The 15,810-nt window shown below is 44.4% G+C and overlaps 1 protein-coding gene across 1 annotated transcript; it reads right to left on the reverse strand.

Moving 5' to 3' along the window:
- Window positions 1-2,296: 2,296 nt before the first annotated feature.
- LOC125509281 (DNA mismatch repair protein MSH6-like) lies at window positions 2,297-14,033 on the reverse strand. The gene is made up of 21 exons (XM_048674208.1): window positions 12,944-14,033; window positions 12,770-12,866; window positions 12,440-12,542; window positions 12,304-12,357; window positions 12,148-12,222; window positions 11,965-12,033; window positions 11,801-11,884; window positions 11,350-11,547; window positions 10,720-11,231; window positions 10,502-10,631; window positions 6,909-7,000; window positions 6,546-6,721; window positions 6,214-6,416; window positions 6,027-6,128; window positions 4,823-4,985; window positions 4,096-4,385; window positions 3,874-4,011; window positions 3,706-3,785; window positions 3,484-3,580; window positions 3,277-3,406; window positions 2,297-3,140 (listed from the first exon to the last, which is right to left on the reverse strand). Exons 1-21 carry the CDS (start codon window positions 13,875-13,877, stop codon window positions 2,908-2,910), a joined length of 3,960 nt encoding a protein of 1,319 aa, XP_048530165.1. The 5' UTR covers window positions 13,878-14,033; the 3' UTR covers window positions 2,297-2,907.
- Window positions 14,034-15,810: the final 1,777 nt, after the last annotated feature.

A 15,810-nucleotide genomic window follows, 5' to 3' on the forward strand; every position in this document is an offset into this window, starting at 1 on the left:
GAGCAAAAGTGCTCCTGCCCAAGTTCCGCCTCGAGACGGCCACGCTCTCCATCCCGAAAGTCCTCTTCTTATTTATTTTTTCTAGGTCAAAAGACCTTATGTACCGGAAGATGGGCACCGGAGGTGGGCCAGGAAGCCCACTACCCACCAGTGCGTGCTTGGAGGGAGTGGCGCGCCCTGGTGCCTAGTAGGCACCTAGGTGGCCCCTCTGGTATTTCTTTTCTCCAATGTTTTTTATATATTCCAAAATAATTCTCCGTGAAATTTCAGCTCATTTGGAGATGTGCAGAATAGGTATCTCTGACATAGCTTTTTCAGGTCCAAAATTCTAGCTGTCGGTATTCTCCCTCTTTGTGTTAACCTTGCATATTCCTAGAAAAAAAGGCATTAGAATTACTCCACAAAAGTGCTATAATGGATAAAAACACTATAAATAACAGTAGAAAAACACGATGCAAAATGGACGTATCAAGCATACCCGCTCTTCTCCACACGGGCATGGGATGGACTCGACGATAGTCTCCCCGTCCTCGTCCTCCGTTACCAGCGACCTCCAGTCAACAAACCCTGGCGGCAGAAGATGGTCAATCTCGGTGAGGTGCTGGAGGCGCCCAGCAGTGGCGGTGGAGGGCATCCATTTGCCCTTGGTGTCGGAAGCCGCCTTGAGCTTGCCTTTGGGTACGGCAGGTCCTTTGTCGGTGGTGTCCTTTTCCCCATATGTCACTCTTTGCCGCCCATGTGTTGCTCGATTTGGGAGCCATCAATGGTGCACGTGCGTTGGTGAGCGAGGTGGAGCAAGCAGTGGAGCTTAGGCATCAGCAGCAATGGCGGCAGGGTGCTTGAGAGAGATGGATGAAAGAGGAGAAACTAGGCACGTGTCTCGCTCGGTGGGTTTTTCTTCTTTACGAATCCCTGCGAGATAGGAAGCAGCGGGTGTAATGTCGTGACATGCGGTGGGTTTGGGCTACTCATTCACCACTAACCACGCTTAAAACGCGTGAAGGTCGAGGCATTTCTATTAATGGCACCGGTACCTGAAACGTGTCGTCTAGTCATGTCATAATGACTGCCAGGACGTGGCACGAGCGGATGTCATAATGACTAACAGGACGTGGCACGAGTGGGTCCCAAAAACCCACAAGCGCCTCATGTTGTTGGCCTGACCAATATGGTCTGGTTCGACCAATTGAAGTCGAGTCTGGTCCAGTCTCTCTCTAGGACTTGGGCTCTGGTTCCAATAGATTTCACGACTACTCCACGGGAAACCGGCCTACGGGGGCCTACTTTTCGAGATGACTTCGTTGTGGAGATCAGCTATCTACATCAACAATTCCAGAAGAGGAGAGTCAGTTTTGACTTCAACAAGCTTGTGCGGGCCGCACGAGCAAATCGACCCCGCTCAGAAAGAAGTCGGATTCGAGGATCAATTCGGGGGCTACTGACGGTGTTACGGCCAAGGTTGCCTCGCCCTAGCAGAAATCAGCCTGGAGCCCCTAGGTCGGTAACTCATGGGCTAATCAACCAAGCCCATGGTCTTACAACCAGATGGGCTAGGAAGGCTTGGCTAAGAAGGCTTGGAGTACACGACAAGACAACCAACGCTCGGAGGACTCCTCCTAACCAACTTAGTACCTATAACCTTAGGCCCCGGTAGCCATATAATCCAGCGTGAGGCTAGTTAAATATAGACAAATAGAACCTAAGAACTTTGCTCAGCCCCTTGATCTATGTAACCCTATACAATTAAAATACACTAGCAGGAATACATATTACGTCATATATCAAGAGCCTAAACCTGGTAAACTCTGTCACTATTACCATCTGATCTATTCGTCTGGCAGATATCCTATTGAGGGATCTGCAAAAAAACACTCAGAACCTACAACATGAGCCTGACACATCAACCCGGGACAGATCACACGACGGCTTGGGCAACATGAGCATGACACAACGACCAAGGACGGATCCCACGAGGGCTTGGGCAACGCCCACGGCTAGAGCGATGACATTGGAGCCGGCTTCTATACATGCACTCAAAATCATGCCCAGCTCATCATGTACTCTCTTTGTAAACTAACATAAGAGCATTTAGATCGTGATCTAAACGCTCTTATGTTAGTTTACAAAGGGAGTAGGTTTTAGAAGGTTTAGTTAACATAATTTGTATCTAGTTAGCTTGTAATATATTCAAACCATGTCTAAATTTTGTATTTGAAGTGATAAAATGGGGGAGAAATAAGTGACAACATTAGGTGGCTGAGCACCCAATCGCTGTCCGCAGACACGTCCGACCATGTCCATGGACAAATGACATCTTTTTGGGTATTGCCCTTAGATGCTGGCAAAGTGGAGGCGTTGGACAAAGTGGAGGCCAGTGGTTAGATCACGCATCGTCCAATGTTCGGCTGCTATGTATCGGCTGCATAGTAGTTTCGAGATGCTGGTGCTTGGATTAGCTGACCAACGTAGTTAGATTTTCAGTAGCTATATACACGACTCTGAGTCTCTGACCATCTACTACCCAATTACATACTTCGCAGAGATTATGCTACAGTTAGAGCAACATTTCCTTCCCTCTAGTCACTCAGTTGGGCATACTAAACTAAGCACCCTCGGCTTCAAAATTGTGCAGGCAGGCCAGGTGGCCACCCTTGGCCTTTTCGTAAGCTCCATGCGAATCATATCTCACCGCTGCAAAACCATGTCCTGCCCCATTGCCTCAATACTCCTGTGATGCTTCATACTCCGTAGCTTGACAATACTGCATTTTCAAAATGATGCCAATCCAAAAGGGCCGCCAAGTAGGCAAAAGAAGAAAAACTGGGGCAATCTCCTCTGATTAAATGGGTCATGCAAACTGACTATGCTTCCATAGTCAGTTTGATGCCTGATCTCTGATTAAATGGGTCATGCAATCTCCCTGGCACGCATCTGTACTTCACGAATCCTGCTTAAGCTTGTTGCCTGATCTTCTTGATGATTCCCTGCCTTCACAACACAGAACAAATCCTTAATGGTAGCAAAGTTATCCTCCTGTGTACAGATCGCTTTATCTTTAGTTGCACAGCGGCGTTTCCCATAATTAGCCTCAAAGTCAATTGACTTCTCATTAGCCCTTTGAAGCACTGATGCAGGTATTCCTGGATGGAGAAAACAAAATGAGCATGCAGCACTTAGTGTTTCCTTTTGTGCTAACTTAGTAAAGCCTCAGGCAAAAAGAGCATTCAAATTTGAGTAAGTGCACTGCAAAAACAAAAATACTGGCTTGGAAATAACCTGCTAATCGAGCAACATTCACGCCATAGCTTTTGGGACATGAACCAGCTGTTAATCTGTAAAGGAAAGTCACTTCTTCCAAACCTCCTTCTCCAGTGCCTACTTGGCATGCCATATGGCAAAGTGATACCTACAATATGAGGTATTCAAATACACAGGTTAACACCTGTATATGGTTGAATTCAAAGCATGATATGGACACTTTACCTTGCTATCCTCATGTTCCACTGCTAACTTATGGTAGTGGGTAGAAAACAAGCCTAGACACTGCACACGATGAACTAGATAATCTAGAACAGATGCCCTGTTATAGTCCATAAGGCAGCAAATCAATCATCTCAGAGTTGTGATAGTAAATGAGGTAACAAAATGATAAATAATGTCAAGAGGACATAACAACTCAATGATATGATCTTTAATTGAACGTACGCAATAGCTTGTCCATCAGAAGTCGATGTGCCCCGCCCAAGCTCATCTAAAGCCACAAGAGAATTCTTGGTAGCTGACGACTGAAGCAAAAGTCATAACAGAAGTAATAAATAGATAAGCAAACATGAAAACTGTGACAGCCATTCATATCTGAAAGAGAAATCTTACAAGCACGGAAGCAGTCTCCATGAGCTCCACCAAGAATGTACTTTTTCCAGCCATAATATGATCCCTTGCTCCCATGCGAACAAAGATACGGTCAACAAGAGAAAGCTCAAGGTTTTCCGCCGGAACATTTGCTCCAATCTGTCAAAGCATGAGAGCAGTTAACAAGCAGCATTGACAGTTATGATGGTGGAATAACTGTGTCAATATAAGATAGTGGATTACCTGTGCCAATATTATGGTAAGACAAACTTGACGCAGGAGAGTTGATTTACCACCCATATTTGGACCAGTAAGAACAATAAAGCTGGCATTTCCTGGCCCACCCATGTTAATGTTATTTGGTACAAATGAACCCATGCTTAACGAATCACTTCGAATAATGGGATGCCCAAGATTTCTTGCATGGAAAGTAGGAGTATCATCTGGACCACACAATTCTCTGATAGTTGGACAGCATGTTGGCCCCTCAAAATAATCACCCGCAATAGAAAGACTAACCAAAACATCAATCTCTGCATGATAAAACCAACATAATATCTAGTGAGCTTTTGTGACAAACATCATTCTACTTATATGTCCTTATGTCCATAAAGATTTAGCACCATAATTCATACAGAAGAATACATCTTTCCTGCGGTGCAGAAGCTAAATAGTTCTATATATGTAGAAAGGTGATCAGTTGATTCAGAGAGTATGCAAAACTAGTAACATTCTCTCAAAAAATCCATCTATCCCTTAAATGTGATATCACCCTTGTTGCTGCCCAGCAGCTGGCAATATAATGCCAGAAACATACAACTACAACCAATTTTTTAGTAGAAGCAATTAACTGCCATAGCAGATCGGGAGTACAGTGAAAACTAACAAGGAGCAATAAGGAATTTGGTCGAACTAAGTTGCTAACAATGGGGCACAGAATGAAATAAAATAACATCAGATGCAGTGTTACCAGCAGACACAGACACCAACTGTCTCCACTTGCTGTGATGCTCAATAAAGCGTTGAATCAGTTTCTGAAGAATGCCTTTCAATATTGATTCTTTATCCGTTGCAACCTTAGAAAGTTCTGATATTAGTTGTTTTACTTCTGGTGTCCAGTACCGGCAGACACCCTAGCCAAAAGTTGAAATTATGTTATGAACTTCAAATAACAGAAATATCAGTTTCAATAAAACATCTATAAGCCTTTATAGAACATTTTCAATGTGTTGAGGCAAAGTGAGCAAATGCATTGAATGCTGCAGAGAGTTAGTACAAAACAACAACCCAGCAAAGGGCCAAAATAGAACAGCTCGTGACAGTAATCAGCTCATCATGCCTTAGAAGAAACCATTTCAAAGGATTGGAGCCATGGACTTAATCAGTGGATCATCAACCCAACAAGTCAAGCAAAAGAAAAGGGGTGAATTAGCCATTAACAATCACCACCTTGACATTTCCTGAGCACATTGCTTATGCTGCAAAGGCAAATAGCAAACCCACCCAGGTCTTCAACGTGTTGGTCATTTAATATGAGGTCTAAAGAGGGGTTTCAAATCACTGTTCTTAAAAACACAAATATCAAAACCAATCCCAATGTTGTTGTCCAACTAACACCAAGGATGGATAGACTGAAAGGTTATACACAAACAGTACTGGAACTAAGCACCCTGATTGAAAGAAGTCAATTCTTAGTAGGATAAGCTTCCTTTAGCAAGATAATTAGAACTAGCACTTTCTGTAATATACAGAGAGTACGGACAAACTCAAGCAACCAATAATATTAGGCCATTTTCCCCAAGCTCTTCTATTCCTCCCCTGTCACCCCACAACACCGGCAAGATGCGCACGCCCAGTGGACCTTCATCGTTCATCGGCCCTCAGGCACCTCCAGGCCACGGCTATGCCCTCCGATTCCAAGGCTCTAACACACTGAGGCATGACAGTTATGTCAAACTAATCCACTAAAAAGCATGTTTCAAGTTTCAACTTTCAACCAATCACTTTGGCATGAACAATTGATTACATCCTCCTCAGAGCAGTCTGACTATCTTTTTCTTTCTTTCTTTTCTAACCGCATAGCACTACATGCATCAACACCCCAAACAACATGCAACAGTATCAGTACAATTCCATGCTCGTATTCAAGTACAAGAAAATTCATGTCAAATTACCTTTTTTGTAGACTGCAACTCATAGTCACTAGGAACAGAACCCCTCAGGCTCTCAGACACTTCAATAAGGTAAGTATCCTTTCCAACATTTACATACTTAACCTGCACCAGTAAACCAATTATTAGTAATTGCTAAATAAACTAATAAATGGTCGACATTTGAAACATTAGTGACGCATAGCACTACCGATGAATCCCTCAGTAGCTTTCTTTGCTCCTTCAGGTACTCCTGTAGACTGGATTCGATCTCCTCTATGGCACAGGAAGTGGCATCATATTCAGGGTCACAACCTTCAAGAGGTATGATCCGACCATTATGATCAGCCTCTGACCAATCAAATGCATCCCTGAAGTAATCTAAAACAGATGACACATCTGGTAACCCTTTGCCTGTAAACAGTTAGAGCTTGAAGGTTACCTTACACATTAGAGGCAGTTAAACAATCTGATAAAAAACAGACACCGTGTAGAGAAGACCCCTCGTGTAGCTTAACTAATGAAGAAAGTTGTTATTACTACCTGGTGAAAGCAAATCATTTAGTAGAGAAGACCCCTCTGTGCCTGTCAACGCCCTAATAGAAGAACATGCCTGAAACATTTGCTGGCAACCACGAAGGGCAGCAGTGAACTGCTGGAGCAGTCTCTTTGCTGTGTCTTCATATAGAACAACTGACTTAGATCTCCCATTTTCACCACTGCAAAGAATGTAGTATGAGTCATTAAGAATAAGAGAGTACATTTCAAAGGTCCAAGAGTAGAAAAGCAATGCAAACTTCTATAGCTAAACCTGGAGCAAAAATATATATAATGCAAAAGTCAAAAGTCAAACAAATCCAGCTTATTGCACAATGTCACTACTAATAAGGTATGGTATTGACTTACCATCTAGAGAAAAGGTGTGCAAGCAGACGCTCCATGTCTGGAAGCCTACATAAATCTTTACGGAACTGCATAGCACATTCATGCCCGACTCCCTGGAAAGATGAATAAAGCGTTAAAAACAACAACGAAAAGTAAAATGACAAGCATAATCACGTGAAACATGAAAGCAAATTTCTGACTTCGATACATACATATATACAGTGAAAACAGATGCACAATCAGAATATACTATTATATGGTAATCATCAGTTTGAAATTTCATAATTTTGTTCACACATTAATAACTATGTTGCAGCGTTTTAATTTGAGGAGACTGCACAAGCTTCCCACCATGAATAGATAACCATCATATACTTCATAAGCTCAAAGAATAGTAATTATCCCAAGGCTATAAGATATGATCCATATAATGGTCAGGTTTTCTTTAATACTCGAGATGAGCAACTTAGCATTAAGGAACAAAGTGACAGCAACAACAAGCACATCAAAACAGTTCTAAGTACTAAAGCATTTAATAACTTGGTCATAATTAATTAAATGGCACCCACCCCTATGTAAATAATTGTGTTAATTGAGTGAAATGCTCTATTAGGCCATAAACTCACATTGAAAGAACAGTCTAGTCCCTAAACTCAAAAACTGCACACTTCAAACCATGAACTGTTTTAAGTGATACACTTACGGCCAAACGGTTCAGGAGGGCGCGGCAGGGGGGGTGGGTGCAAAATGGATAAAATTAAAGGAGCACGTTGCCGGCCGACGCCACCACGCCATGCCTCAATGCAGTCCGCTGTCCGTCGAGCTGCACCGAGCCATGGCCGTCGGCGAGAGAAAATTAACGAGCTGCTCGGCTCGTTAAGCTTAACGAGCAAAAAATCTTGTGGTTGAGATGCCATGAAATGTTGTCATGCGAGATAACAATATGTGTTGTGTTGTACTAACAAGCTTAACGAGCTGCTCGTGAAACTCATTAGCTCGTTTGTTAAGCTCATTAAGTTTGACGAGCTGAAATCAATGATTGGCTCTGTTCATTAAGTGAGCTATGAGCTTATCAAGCTGTGCTATCTAGCGCTCATTAAGCTCGCGAGCTACGAGCTTTTGGTCCAGCCCTAGGTGAGAAGTCCCTCCAGGCAAAGGCGGTGGCACACACGAAGCCCACGAAGGTGTCCTCAAGCGTGTGTGCCCAGCTGACATAGGCGAGCAGAAAGAGCTCCATGTTGGTATTGGTGAACGCCTGCTCGGCCGCCACGCCGAAGCCGAGGACAAAGGCAAGGAGCAGGTTGAGCGGGAAGTGCAGCGCAACGGCGGAGGTGGAGTAGGCAGCCATGGGCTTGGTAATGTGTTGGGGGTGGAGATATAGATGGAGCTGGTGAAGTGCGTCCAGGTCCGGGAGCCAACACAGGTAGAGCACAGACACTATCACACACAGGTACACCACGCAGTTGAGTGCCGTGATCGGCGCCACGAAGAAGATGAAGAAGACGCATTGGATAGTGGTAACCTCTGTCTCAACGTGTGTGTTTTGGTTCTTGCTTCATTTCCTGGTCCAACACTTTGCATCCATCCTCTTCCAGTAAATGTGACCGTGCAGATACTTCCTTCTTGGGATATCATGTATTAGACTAGCACCCGCAGTTCAGGCTCTGACGACATGGCAGTCACGTGTGCAGTTATACCTCTGTCTCAACGTGTGTGTTTTGGTGCTTGCTTCATTTCCTGGTCCAACACTTTGCATCCATCCTCTTCCAGTAAATGTGGCGGTGCAGATACTTCCTTCTTGGGATATCATGTATTAGACTAGCACCCGCAGTTCAGGCTCTGACGACGTGGCAGTCACGTGTGCAGTTATTTCCTCTCAAACCATTTTTTGGCCTTAAGTGTATCGCTTAAAACAATTTGTCCTAAAATGTGCAGTTTTTTACTTTAAGGCCTAAACTGTTCTTTCAATTTGAGTTTATGGTCTAATGGGGCATTTCACTCTTGGTCTACAGTATGCTCGATTGTGAGAGAAATAGTAACCATATAGATATATTTGTAAGTTTCCATGCATATGTGTGCTATACTGCTATTGATCTTATGAGGCTAAAGTTGATGTTGGGATTTTGCTAGAGGAAATAGAAGCAAGAAGTTCATAAATTTGTTTTTGCAATGCTAACACCATTCTCTTTATCTTTTGTTTGAACAACCCAATATCCAACACACACCTTTGTTTATTCCACTTCTAATTATATATTTGTAGAAGTTATTAAACATATAGTGATACGAATTAGTTTTTTCAATTGAAAAAAAATGTTTGGATGTCAATTTTTGTGGCAACAAAACATTTGCATGGAAAAGGGCTCAAAAGATCCAGAAAAAAAGAAGTCAAAGCATAGAATCTTTCTCTGGATTTTGCTGTATGCTAAGATAAACACAAAAGTCCTAATGTACCACAAGAACATTTCCATGTATTGCCTTGCTTGTAACTTTCTGGATTATGTTGTAGCCATACTGATACCATAACTGTGTGGTGTTTAGGTCAATGTGTATTCAAGAACTGATGTACTATCATCTCTGGGCTTTGTTGAATTATATACACTGATAGATATAATGGACAAAAGAGTGTCCTTTTGTGCATATGGCCCTCGTGTTGCTCACTGGGCCCTTCAACCGGATCGATGCGACTTCCTTCTCCAGGGGAGAGGCGGGCAAGGGGGGCGAGGGGGGCTTTATCTTAGGCTGACAGTGGGAGTGGGTGCTTTCAGGCGTCCAGAAGGGCCCCGTGCGACAACAGCAGCTTGACCCTTCCTTTCAACTTGGGGTGGATACCAGAGCAGTGGTCCTGTGGAATGCAGGCGGTGATTTGGTGCATCAGGGACAAAGGGTGAGCGGCCAGTGCGGCACCGCAATCTGCTTGCAGGCAGAGGATGTCGGGGCATCGACCCCCAGTAGGCAATGATAGTGGGTTCCTAAGAGCGTGGTGGTTGGAATGAATTCCATGGCAATGGCCCCCGTGTGGTGGAAAGCGACATGTCAGGTATTGCTAGTGGTGGAGTCGGTGGTGCCTTTTCTATAGTGAAATGCAAGATAGACATCACTAAAAAATAGATGCAAGCACTCTGTTATTTTATGCTGTAAGCAATTTAAAAGAAGGAAAGAAAACCAAATATGGGTTTGTGATATGATCATGTATGTGCTCTATGAACCAAGAAAAACTTATGGGTTTGTTATGCTTTGTCACTTAGTACTAAAGGTAAGTGAAACCAGATGGCATACATGCATCTACAGTTTTCCATCTCGTTTTTCCAGACTCGTTTTTCTAAATATCCCCTGGTACACAAACTGATGCCGCATTGCCTATTCTATGATCAAGTAGAGAAGAAAATCCCATCATTAAGATATCGTATTTGCATGTATCTGAAGTGTTACTCTTGCATGTAAATCAAATTTTGCCCAAGCAAAACACACCAACCCAAAAATAGCTTCCATTACTATGTTATATGTCTTCATTGCTGATTTGTCATTATAGCTATGCAAATACCGTTTTCAAATAATCCTACGTGAATAGCAAAACAAGCTTTATGCTAGGAAAATTATTTACATAAAACACAAACCTTGAAAATAGCAATGGCACCTTGACGCTGTAGTATTGCTTTGCAATCATACAAAGGCCTTACAATCCACCGTTTGAGCAATCTTTTCCCAAATCCAGTAACACAATGATTCAATTGTTCATACAAGGTCCTGAAAGTATACGCAAAAGTATGTTGTCAGTGTCACTTAACAGAGTTCAATATATAGACAGAAATAAAGAGTTTAAAGCAGGTAGTACCCTGAGAGACCACCAGTTGCATTCTCTAGGATCTCCAAATTTTCCAGTGCGGCAGCATCAAGTATCATATGCTTCCGCATATTGTTGATGAGCCCCGAGCATGTCAGGGGCTCAAATTCAGCACATGGAAGCAATTTGTCATCCAGAAGGACTTGCTTTAAGTAAAACAAAGAACCTCCAAGAGCAGAAAGCGCATACGCTCGATCACCAGCTTCAATTAGCTCACTTAATAGGTCAGGCAGACAGCCCACATTGTTTTGTACACCAACAGTGTTTCGTGACGCAGTGAGATTATCTGATGAGCTGTAGTATTGCTCTATTACCTGAATAGTTTTCTCTGCATCCCAAAATTCCGTAGATGGAAGCAAAGCATTTATCAAAGGGTCTCTTGTATTGTTTTTCAGTGCCCTCTCAGTTTCTGCACTCAGCATCTTAGCTGGCTTTATGATTTCCACAGGTCGTATTTCAGACAAAATGGAACATAGCACATGACGTTCAGGGTCATCTTGAAACTGAAAAACAACAATTACATAATGATAAGAGGCTACACAATTAATAAGGGGCGCTTGATAGTTCTTCTCTGCGTGCAAGTATGACTGGAAATAAATGCTAGAATCATATACCACCTACCTGTCCAATGATGAATTTGCTTGTAGAAACATCAATTATGCAAACACCAATTGTATGACCATCTTGACTCTTTGTTGAATTACATGGATAACTTTCAGCCACGGACAAGATGTATGACGTATCTGGATTCGCCAGAAGGGATTCTCCTTCTGTCAGTGTTCCTTTTGTGACCATTGCACATATTTCACGCCTCACAACCTTGAGTAAAGAAGGAAAACAACAAAAATAGATATGGTCATGTTCCCAGCGCAACAATAACAAGATTTGAATTTACATAAAAAATAGAAAACAACAGGACACTGCTCAGAAGTTTCCAATCTAAATCACTGACATATTTGTTATCAAAACAGAAAAAACTAGTTATATTTGGCATATATCTTTGTGGTCACGGTATGTGCATATCGGTATTACAAAAGCGGTAACTCTGGTTGACCATGGGACCTAAACAAACCTTGTCTTTTGTACCCGTCTCTCTACGGCGAAGTTCAAGCTGGTCTGGCGTCTCGGTCTGCTCTACAACCAGAACGCGATAACCCTGTGATAAAATGAATGTTTTTATTAAAAAGAAAACTTATCTACTATTGATGAATAAAGTTACATCAAATATGTCCTGACCTTCTGAGCTAGTTTCTCCAAATTCACTGCTAAATTCTTCTCTGGGAAGCCACAGTGAGGTTGGTCACCCTAAAACAATAGGATGCAAAACAAATGAGCAGAGTTCTGGATCACAAGGGAAGTTAAAAGCTGGAACGTGGAGTAATAGCAGCAACACCAATAAGGGGAAGAAAACAATTACACCTTCATGTATTGAAGATCAAGCTCCTTGGCCCCAACATGAGCATCCATCTCGTACAATTCATAGAATTTGCCCATCTATTTCAAATTCATAGAATAATGAATAATCACGACAGCCTTAATTTTACTTCAGTGAGCACTAGATAAATGTAGCTGTACCTTGAAGAACAGGACCTTATCCATGTGCTGGGATTTAAATTCCCACCATTGCCTCTATTAATAAAGACTGACAGTTAGTTTTCAAGACAAGTTAAGGAGAAGAAAAAGGGATGAATTGTCAGCATGGACATATTACCTGTCCACCTGTCAAGTTCTTCAAGAACTGGGGAGGCAAGAAGAGAGTTCTTGGATCATAGGCTGGGTCTGCAGGTCGTCTCCCTTTTGCATCTTTGCGCCCCCTATAGTTGAAAACACATCATAACAAGAGGCCCATTGAGAAAAGAAGAAGCAATTGATACAGCAAAGTGTATGGCTAGAATAAATTGCATTAATGAACGCATGTGTTTTGCCAGATATACACCCAATATTTTGACAAATACTATAAAATGTTTAAACCAAGCTGTCAAAACTGCTATAATTAAACTGCAAGAGGAAATAATCAAAATAGTACTCCGCAAGTACTCACTGCCCAAGGAATGTGAACTTCTCCATCTGCCGACTTCCAAAGCGCTCAGACAGGTCTCCAGTAAGAGCAAGGTGAGCATTCTCTAAAATCCTCTCTCCTGCAACAATGGCAACAAAAATTACAGACCAAACCACCAAACTCAAACTCAACAACAATTCAGATTCCATTACTCACTCGTATCACAGCTCGGTGGCACCTTCATTTCAGCCTTTTCAGGGGTGTTAGCTAGTTGAAAGCTGAACTTCTTAGCACAATCCAATGCACCAACATCCACTTGTTTCCTCTTCTTTGACAACGTTGACCCTGATGATGCTGAGCCAAGACCAGACGTTGACCGCACTGTGGACACTGAAGCTGACGTGGACAAGGAGTTCCTTGATTTCCCCTTTCGCGAACTGACCGCAACAACCTCTTCCTCTTCGTCATCCAACTCCACCTCCTCCCCATCAGAATCATCCTCCGGAGCAGCATCCTTCTTCCAGTCCTCGTCCTCAGTGGAATCCCCAGTTTCCTCATGCTCCTGCGCAGACGGCGACTTCGCCTTTGCGGTGTCAGACATCCTCCGAAGACGCCGCAGCTTCCTGGCCGGGGGCGGCGTCGCCTCCTCGGCGGCCCACTCGAATTTCTCCTTGACGAGGTCGACCTCCTCCTCCTCCCCGTCGTCGTACTTCACGCGGTGCCGGCGGGAGCCCCCGTCGTAGGCATCCACCGTGCCCTCGTACCACGCGTCGTCCAGCGGCCAGTACACCCGCAGCCGCCGCCCCACCGCCTCTCCCGCAGGCGCCGCCGCTGCATCATGCTTCTTCTCCTGCTGCGGCTGCGGCGGCGGAGACGGCTTTGGTGGGGGAGGGGAGGGCACGGCGAGAGGGGGCTTCCTCGCCTTAGGGTTCAGCGGCGACGGGGAGGGTTCTGCGGCGGGCTTAGGGATGGAGGCGGCGGGGGAAGGGGAAGGGGATGGCACGACGAGAGGGGGCTTCCTCGCCTTAGGGTTCAGCGACGACGGGGAGGGCTCTGCGGCGGGCTTCGGGGTGGAGGCGAAGAAGGCGGTGAGCTGGCTCTGCTTCCGGACGAGAGGGGAGCGGCCGTTGCTGAGGCGGCGGGACGCCATTGGAGAGCGCCCGAGGAAGGGATGGCCGCTTTCTCCCGGCGGGGTTTAGGGTTTCGCGGGGGATTTTTGGCGGAGGGGATCAAATAGGGGGGGTGGCGCGGGCAAGTGGCGGGAAACAGAGGATGGGTGCGAGGGAAGGAGGGTGACACGCGCGTCTGTTGCCGCCGGAGGAGACGAGGTGCTCTGCGGCCGAGCAGCGCGGGGAGGAGGAGGGCCTGGGTGCGGCCGTGCGGGCCTGCAGGGTCGGCCCGGTAATGGCTTGGGTCGCTGACAAGCGGGTTCTGGTCGGCTGCGCTTCTGTGGCGATACTGCGAGTTCCAAAAATGTTCTCGGAAAATAGTTCTAAAAGAAAATTCATGTTCACGGAAAATAGTTCTAAAAAAATCATGTTCTCTGAAAAGAAAACCAGCTCCACCATCCTTCCCATCACAGACCCCTGAGTGCTAAAGAGAATCAGATCAATGGAAGTTCCGAACATACCTTTGGTGCACCAGGTTGTCATCATTTTTGTGATGAGAAAGTAATATCGACTCAGATAGCCAGAAAGTCGTTGATCTTTGTCGATAAGTGTCAACAACGTCGATCTCAAAGGAGACACGACCCAAAGAAGAAGATGACGATTGGTTGACCACACATAGATGTCAGTCCGAGTTGATGTAACAATCAGATCGGCGCAGTTGCCACCAAAGCACCACCGGCCCGGAAAGACATAACCAACTCCACCTATTACCACATACGGAAAGGCAAACTTATCAACCCAGTTTTATCTTTAACCGACAAAGAATAGGAAGAAGTCGGAGGAGACCTTATTGAACATCGCCGCCACCACAGTCAAAAGGGGCGAAGCGACGAATAATGAATACCTAATGTCCACCCGATCTCATCACTAGATCTAATAGTGCATGTTTCGTCGAGGTAGGGAGACCTTATTGAGCATTGTCGCTACCACAACTGAGAGGGACGAAATAACGAACGACGAATACCTAATGTCCACCCGATCTCATCACTAGATCCAATAGTGCATGTACCGGCGAGGCAGGAGAACAAGTCGAAGGAACCATTATTGAACACCTCACTCACCACCACTGAAAGGGTGAGGTGATGGGCGAACAGAGACATAGTGCCATGCCCCAAGATGAACTTAACTATAATTCTAGTTGTAGATTGGTGCCTCTCTACATACCCCAGCGGTAGAGCTAATGAAGTAAGAGGACGTCGCGATCTACTCCTCGATGAGGAGTGATGACCTACACGTGCACAGGGTTTAGTTGTAGTTTTTTCAAAATAAGAGTATCGATCCCACTACGAGCACAGGAATGACCTTGTCTCTCGCGGGGATTTATAGTATAGTGTCTGCAAGTTAGTTGTGATCTAAGGCAAATTGGAAACAAAAGTTTGAAATATTGCAAGGTTGTTGTGAACATGGTAATAAAATGCAAGAGTAAAACAAAAGGTCTCAAAATGTGAAACGGCGGTTGTTGGAATCAACAGGGCTAAAGCATTCTCAGGGAGTTTGAATTCCTCACTAGTGTGTATCTAACGTAGCCTATGCCTAAACATAATTTAAATTATGGGTTCCTGAGCCACTTTATATGTTTTCCATAAGTGGGCGGAGCCAAGTACATAAATACGTCCATACATGTCGCAGCCTCGTATCCCATACGCAACTACTGTTCATCCCCACTTCGGTTACCGAATGGTGATTAAGGGTTTCCATGTGGACGCAACTAAGGTGGTCTCCATTTTCCCCTACTGCAATGATCAGGGAAGGGGGAGATATGTTCTCACTACAAACCTCCGCAAACCCACCATCACACCAATGGCAATGATCTTTCGTCCAAAGAGGCATATGTCGACTTCACGACTTCAGCCAGCATTGAGAAGATCATTAACATAAACTATAAAGAGGATATCAAATCCTATCACTGTTCAA

Source organism: Triticum urartu, chromosome 5, assembly GCF_003073215.2.
Source record: "Triticum urartu cultivar G1812 chromosome 5, Tu2.1, whole genome shotgun sequence".
Classification (NCBI taxonomy): Eukaryota; Viridiplantae; Streptophyta; class Magnoliopsida; order Poales; family Poaceae; genus Triticum; species Triticum urartu.